The 8227-nt window shown below is 39.4% G+C and overlaps 1 protein-coding gene across 1 annotated transcript in view; it reads left to right on the top strand.

The window, feature by feature from the left end:
• The window catches only part of FGF20 (fibroblast growth factor 20), a 9903-nt gene extending 5810 nt beyond the window's left edge, over window positions 1-4093 (top strand). Inside the window, exons 2-4 of the mRNA XM_008641541.2 lie at window positions 3-37; window positions 2275-2378; window positions 3014-4093. Coding sequence (XP_008639763.1) covers window positions 3-37; window positions 2275-2378; window positions 3014-3259 — 385 coding nt within the window. The 3' untranslated portion in view covers window positions 3260-4093. The remainder of the gene's footprint in view (window positions 1-2; window positions 38-2274; window positions 2379-3013) is intronic.
• The last annotated feature ends 4134 nt before the right edge of the window (window positions 4094-8227 follow it).

Genomic DNA, 8227 nt, shown 5'->3' with positions numbered 1-8227 from the left:
AGCGTGCGCGGCACCCGCCAGGACCACAGCCTCTTCGGTAGGCGGCTGCGGCACGGCCCCCGTGTGTGCGCGCTCCCAAACGCGTGTGCGGGTGTGGGGGTTTGTGTGTGTAAGCGCTTCTCTGTGTACCTGGGCGGGAGCAGTCGTGCTCTTGGGAGGGAGGTGGGATGCTGGTGATGCTGAGGCAGGTGAATGAGCCCTCAGAACCGAAAGGCTTCACCCTCCGGCGTTAGACCTTGGGGTCTGCACCAGGGCAGGGTAGAGAGGGAGGGCTGTGCATCCCAGGTGAGTCAGGAGATAGGCGTTGCTCAGCCTGTCCTGGGGGTCTGTAAGCACATGCATACACTGATAGGTTTAGTGGGAATGGTCGGGAGTCAGACTGATTCTTTTTGTATTCGCTATTGGTATCGGAGCTTCTTGAGTCTCTGTGAAACACTAAGGGTCAGAAACTTGGGCATGCTGATCCTTAGGCTGCATTAGACTGCTTTGCTTCACAGGATATAAAGCTGGACCAGAGGAGCCTAAAATGCCTCTTTGATCAAATGCTTAAAATGCTTCACAGCCAGCTTTCTCTGTCAATAAACCCAAAGGAGGTGCAGACAGCCCCAAAATGTAAATGTTTCCTGTGATATGAGAGTAAATCCTAGATAGTAGCTGTAGAAGCTGGAGATCCGAACAAACCTGCTGTTGTCAACTACATGTGAGTTTTGGTGTGTATTGATTTAGCAGTTGTAAAAAGGTGGTTAAAGAGCTTCCTATCATCCTCCCCATAGTCAAAACATTCTGCTGGAATGGCTCTTAATTGCTTTTATAACATATGGATGTTTTAAGAAGTAGAAGAGCAGTAGTCAGATAGTTCTTCTCAGAAGGAAGATTTCCTACAGCATGTAAACATGAAATAAATCCTTGCTTTAAGAGGAAAATCAAGTTAACTGTAGATCTAACATTTACTGGGCTTTTTAGAATTGTACTACCTTTACTCTACCACAACTCTTGGCAGGTTTGTCTGATGTGGTTTCTTCGTGGGTTGTATCACCTGCTTATTATGCTTTTGGAAAAGGGTGGCTTTGAAAATGATATCAGAAAGACAAAATACCTCCAACTCTTTTATGGGACTCTGTGCTTTATGAACTGGAAAACTAGGATGATTTATGTGTAATACAGTTTTTAATGCTTACTCTTTGTAAAGGATTTATTTTCTTTGCTGTTTAATACAACTAAGAAACCTGCCAAATCTCAATTAAAATTGAAAACATTCTAAATTAGTGTATAGTCCAGATAGTCCATCTGTCTGAGAGTGAAAATTGTCCTGAAATCATAAATAGTAAGCAGACAAAAAGTCATAATCGGCTGCACTATTTAAAACTACTTACCTTAGATTCAGGGTTTTTTTTAATGTTTTGTGGTTTTGCTACTGAACAGCAATATCTTAGATATGATTCTGGCACTTCTTTTTGAGGCTTTGTTTACATTGTTAACAACTTCCAAAAAGCCAGTTCACACGTTCCCTTTCTTTCATGTTTTGTGTGTGCTGTAATCTGTGCATATCAATTGGTTAAGTACGTTGGCTTAGCTTTGCCAAATTCACTCTTCAAATGGTACCTCATCTCTCAAACAATTTATTAATATATATTACATTTTTGGGCAAATGCAATATAAATAATATTATGTTATAATCCAAACAGTAGCAAAAAAAAGCAGCATATTTCATGCACTTTAAAAGCCTGCAGTAAAGACAGCAAGTTGTGTCAAGAGGTGTGGGCTAGATAAGATGTCTGGCAAATACTTTTCTTTTTCTGTGGGTAGATTCTGTTATATAAAATTCCCATCTGTACTTTGATTTCCATTCAAATGACCTAATAATGGATGTGTTTTTTTAAGATAACTCTGTAGAAGTTGTAAAGTATATTTTCAGGCAATTCAAACATATCTTCCAGTATTTGAGTAGGCAGTTTAGCAAATAGTGTACAATCATTAAAGACTGCAACAGCAGAGTAGTGATGGCTTTAGCCTCAGTGCTGAATAAAATCCTTTCACATTCAACATTTAAAAAAAAAGTCTGTTAAATGATGTAGGATTCATGTTCCTACATGAGGCTTCTCAGACTGCTTTCCTGTGATCATTGTGTACATTTTCACATAGTATTTGACATTTCAGAGAAACTAGGCCACATTTACTATAATATGTACATTTTCTACTTGTTTTCAACTGAGTTTTTGGATGCTATGTGTTGTATGGTTACAAAATTAATTAAAGCCATATTTGTTTTTTCAGGTATCCTTGAATTCATCAGTGTGGCAGTGGGACTGGTCAGTATTAGAGGTGTGGACAGTGGCCTTTACCTTGGAATGAATGAGAAGGGAGAACTCTATGGCTCTGTAAGTACCACTTTCATATCAGCTTGTACATCTTTAGGTTTTGATTTGCTTCCTAACACTATGCAAACCCTTCAAGAAGTTCATCTCAGCTTTCAAAACACTAACATCTTTTCCTGTTGAAATATGTGATGTATTTTTGAAGTACACAGTACAGCCCTAGATACTTCAACAAAATAGAATTGATTTTTACAATGCTGTTGGGGTAATACCAGCCCTACTCTTCTTTCAAGCTTTAAAACATCTTGAGATAAAATATTCTGTTTCTCCACATTGTTGTGGTCATGTGAATGCGGTTGTGGTCATTCCAGTTTAAAATGTGAGATATGGAAATACCTTCCTGCTCTGTTATGTTGCATCTGATGTTGATAGAGTCCCTCTACCAACTCTCATTTCTACAGCAGTAGATACCCCAAGACAGAACTCTACATAATATAATTCCTGTAAGTCAGAATTACAGAATATACTCCTGTATGTCAGGTCTACATACTCTTCTTGGGTTTGGTTTGTTGACATTTAAATGAACAGTAAGGCTACACAAAGCCTAAAGTATTTTGTTTATTTATATCATATCTTTTCATGTCTTCAAATATCTAGTGACAGCTTAACTTATTTTTCTTTTCTCTTTCCTTCTGTAGGAGAAACTAACTTCTGAGTGCATCTTCAGGGAACAATTTGAGGAAAACTGGTACAACACTTACTCATCCAATGTGTACAAACACGGAGATTCAGGGCGGAGGTACTTTGTAGCACTTAACAAAGATGGTACTCCCAGAGATGGGGCAAGATCCAAAAGACACCAGAAATTCACACATTTCTTGCCCCGGCCTGTGGATCCTGAAAGAGTTCCAGAACTGTACAAAGATGTGTTAGGATACAGCTGAGGAAAGAGGCAGCTTTGGCAAAAAAGCAAACTGGAGCTGTTGGCCATGCTTTCATGGCGATGCCAGCATGAGGAACCGCAGAGGTCAGGATGCTGGATGTGAAGAACCTACTTGGTGACAGGCAAGCCTCTGTTTTCTAACCACTGGATTTAGGAGACAAAGCCTTAAAGCTGAGCATGGACCAGCCTCCTCAAGACTTGCTGCATGGTTTGGTAGCCAATCACCAGGGGGAAGTGGGACTTCTTAAAGCATAATGAACTCCTGGCAATTCTGTCTGGATGACCTGTGGCCTGTAGATTAGCAAGGAACCATCTACATCATATGGATGAGATTATGGCTGGAAGAAATCGAAAGAAATGGACTGTAAAATAGTAATAAATCCTGAGAACTGTATGTGAAGTTTTACTGGCTCCACTTTAGTGATGGACGTTAGATGTTGATACATCGTAGTCAAAGCTGGAACTTTTCTTCAGGATGGACCTATTTATACATCTCTGGATAGCATATATTTATTTTATATATTTATTTATTAAAGAGTTTATTTTTTACTGGAATATGAAGAGAATACAAGTTCCTAACCCCAATGAGAAATCATTTACAGTGCCAATATTTACCCTGAGTAGTGTCATGATACAAAAATGGCATTACCTTGCAATGCATCCAAAACCTGAACATTCATGTTTCATTGTTTATCAGTTACAGATAAGTTTATATTTTGTGTGCATACCATTGCCTTGTAACTGTCCTTATTTGGAAAAGAATGTTTAATTTTTTTTTACTTATGAGAGTGCCTTGCAGATTGTATTAAATTCAAATGCACATTTAAAAAGGGAATTAAAAGTAACTTCACTTTCTTTGGTTTACTGTTATTTTTAAACTGAGAGTCTCTTAGCACACTATGTGCAACATTTCAAACCTGCAACAATTGTGAAGAATGTATTGCAGTTACCTTGACAGAGAAAGTAATATTAACTCTTGAAATCTTGATTCAAATCACAACATGCTTGATGGTTTTTGGCCAAAGGATTCGTACTGTCTTTACTAACACACAAATAACTATTCTCTGTAAAATTTTCATGTAGTAGTCTCATCACTATATAAGATGTTTTAATTATATTCCCTATCAATATGGTTAAGGGGAAACAAATTCAGAGTACAAGGTTTCAGATACTGCTGAATGAAAAGCTTCTGTGAGCAAGGGTTGTTTTTCCACTGGGTACAGAGAAGCTGAAGATGACACCTTTCTTACTTTAGTTCCTCATTTAGGCATTATTTTCAGCATAAGATGTTCTGTGAAAACTGTCAGAACAAAGATGAGCTGTCTCTGTGCTAGATACAGCCACAAAACAGGTAGATCGTACTAATTTAATTCAGAACTGTCAGTTATGAAGCACAAACTCATCAGAATATTAACTGATGGGGAAGTCTGCTCTGCAAGAATACAAAGTGTTAATGACAGATTTATAATTTAGGCCTAAATCTGCTGAAGCTTGCTGTCACATGATTGACACCTGCATGGACAACGCTGCCCTAGGAAAACTGCAGGGAAGGCAGTTCAGGCGAGGGCACCAGAGGTGTACCAGAAGTGGTCTCATGTTTCAGATGCCAATGCTCCCAGTGGGCTCCAGCTCAAGATAACTCATTTGCATTCAGTTTTATGCAATTGTATATGGTTCAAGTACTGCACAGGCATCATTTATATAAAATCAAGGGATCAATGAAGAGCGTTTCCCAGTATATAGCACGCTTGCTAGAAGCTTCACTGCATCAGAACTTCTTCCAATCTATAGTGAAGTGGATGAGCATAGGTTACTGATGTACTGTTGACAAAATCATTTTACTTTCTGCCAAATAGAAATGAAATACAGATACACGAAAGTATGTTTCAGCACTTTGTGGCTACCAATATGTAACTTACTGAGATAAAAGGTTTCATTTAAATTTTCTGAAACATGAGGAGTGGAAGATCTACAGTGCACTGAAAACATCTTAGTAAAATAACATTGTAATGCACTCCAGTTTACCATAAAATAATGATTTTATGGGTGACACTGAGTCCCATTACTGATAGATCAATAGCTGAAGACAAAAGTATATTCTTTAAATAGAAAAATTCTTCCTCTACATCTTAAAAAGTAGTTTATTCCATATAAATTGTGTAAAAAGAAGTACCTGCTGCTTAGGATATAATTCCCATGCATTTCTGGCAAGCACACTCAGTGTTTAAACCACAGCAGAAAGAATTCTCTCTCCTTGGATTCCCAGTTTACAGTTCATCTACAAAAGTATGTTAAAGATGTCAAGGGCTGTAATCAATCCTGCTATTATCATTGTGCATTTTTTTTTATAGGTGTGATGCAGTCAGTAACAGTAACCAAGGGTATCCCTACATGGTGAATAATCATCTGAAACTTCTGGATCCAAACACATACCCAATATCTAAGTGAAGAAGAAGAAGAGTGATATGTGCTCGCCCCATTTCCATTTTAGATATATGCAAATAAACCTTGAACAAAATGTAATGGAGCAGGTACAGTGGTGATGAATGACTGTACAAAACCTCCAGAGCCCTGAAAAACTGTCACAGACTCCCTTTTATTTCTGGTGTATTGCCATTTTGCAATACACTGAAGAAAGATATCTAGGTTCCTTATTTCGTTTTGCTTGCAGCATTTATTTGCTCTCTGTTACATCCTGTCCATCATGATTTTCAGGTGCAGTTAATGTTCTTCTAGTTTGAGAATGGTGGATACAAAAGCAGCACCTCAAAAGAGCAATTTTTATATGTTGTTAAACTAATAGCTTTAGTTGTCAGAGTTTGGGGGTTTTTTTGTGTGGGATATGCCCAGCCACTGCCCTGGAGGGATGTCTGCTGAGATAAAAGATTTTGCAATTGCCCAGCAGGACTCCCTGAAAAGGCAACCACTTGGGTCATGGCGAGGAAAGGTAGACCCACAATCCTTTGGGGGACCCTATGCAGATCATTCTGTAACCCACTGGTCTGTCCCAGACCCTCTGTAATCCATTGGTCCCCTTGCTGATCCCCTGTATCCCTATAAAAGAAGACCAATTCACCTCTGTAGAGAGAGAGCTCATCCCTGGCTTCCTTTCGCCGGAGGGGACCCATAATAAAGCTCCCTTCGTGCGGAACCAGCCACATGGGCCTTCTCATCTCTCTCTCTGGTCTGGCTTGGCCTGGAGGCTGCCCTGCAGAGCTGAGCTGGAATCACAAGCTGATATCACTAAAGAGCTGACAGCCTCTGCAAGGGCCCCTCTGCCAGCAGCTGAGAGGAAGACACCGGACCTTGGGAAGGCGATTCCTTTCAGGACCATCTCCCCGGACCGGTCATCTCTTCCTGGGTCACAGCCTCGGCCACCCCCACCAGCTGTAATACTTTTGTGTGTGGTTTGCACTCCCACTTCAAAAAGCCCAACAGGATAGAAAGAGAGGTTTGTTCTGTTTAACCAGTAGAATAGATGATGTAGTTTAGCTCCTTATATTTTCATAACTGTATAAATCTGAAAGGTGTGGGCTGCTCTAATACTATGAAGGGAGTAATCTGAAAGAAGTGACAGTGTTCAAGGTTCAGAGGAAATCTCTGAAGGCAGAGAAAATGCCACATCTTGAAATAAATTCCTGTGTGATTGACTGCCATATTTCTGCCTTTCCTCATTTATTTTTTTTCCCAGGGAAGAACCATTCAAGACAGTTAATTCAGTTTCTGTAGCAGTTGCAGCTCTGCTTTCTGCTTCCCATGGATTCTCCCAACAGCTGTAAAATTTGGCCTGTTGATCTCAGAGCTGGCTGGAAACTGAGTGCTCCATGCCAGTTCTGTATTTCTTCACATATTTTGGTTTTTGCTGCTGTTTTCCAAGTTGTGTTGGAAATAGCATACTGGCCATAAAAAAGATTTTCTGAAATCCAAGAGGAACCTTGACTTCTGAGCATATTTGAAGTGAAATTGTTACTTTCATTAATCTTTGTGCACTTGATCAGGATCCAGAAAGTAGAATTCTTAACAGTCTTCTGTGGAAGCTTTTCAGCCATAATATCAGATATAGGAGAACACAAATTCCTCTGGAAATGGGTATATTGTAATAAACAAGCTGATATAATCAGAAAAAGTGGACAGCTAGTCTATAAGGTACACCATCCTTTCATTGGTCTGAGCCATTTGTGTTTGCATGAAGCAGTTTGGTCCTGTCCCTATCTCCAAGTTTTCTATCATAAGCTTATTGATGTTATCTTTCATACTCAGGTCTGACAGCCAGCTTACTGCTTCTGTCTGAAAATTGAAATCCCTGGTATGGCCACGCTCTCTGGTAGCACTTCAGGGTTGGGCAGATTTTACTTTCTGACGATGACACGGGAGAGTCATTTAACAAGTACACTTTCATCATAGCTTTCATTTCCAGCTACCTTCATTTCTTGACGCGCTTTTTTTGCTCTTTTTTTCATAGGCATCTGTTCTAGCTTCAGTACCCCTGTGAAGTTTAATTAGGCCTTTACCAGCAGCTCTAAGAACAATGGGTGTAATTTAGTTATTCTCTGCTTATATGATCTTAATAGTACCACTGTGCCACAGCTCTAGTTATACCATTGCAAATCATTAGGTTTGTCTTACTACTTTTTCCATACAGCAAAGAAGTAAACAGAGACAAGGCAATTTTATAAACCATAAATACGTCTTTGCTATTGCCTTAATGTACTGGGCCAAGCCTGAGTCAGATACTGAGAACATGGTGGCAGGATGCTTAAGTTTTGCTCATATTGCTCCATACTGCATGGAGATGCTATTAGTAAGGAGACCTTTTGGAGATCTTTACTGCATTTTCTCCTTTCACTTTTAATGTGAGAAAAACTATTGAATTCACTGCTGTTCCAATCTCTGTAATTACTTGGTGGGTTTTTTTATAGTGGATCCATTTGAAGACTCAAGTTACATGAACATAACAGCAACTGCATGA

Source organism: Corvus brachyrhynchos, unplaced genomic scaffold (assembly GCF_000691975.1).
Source record: "Corvus brachyrhynchos isolate BGI_N302 unplaced genomic scaffold, ASM69197v1 scaffold17, whole genome shotgun sequence".
NCBI lineage: Eukaryota > Metazoa > Chordata > Aves > Passeriformes > Corvidae > Corvus > Corvus brachyrhynchos.
This window is presented reverse-complemented; position numbering and strand designations above follow the sequence as displayed.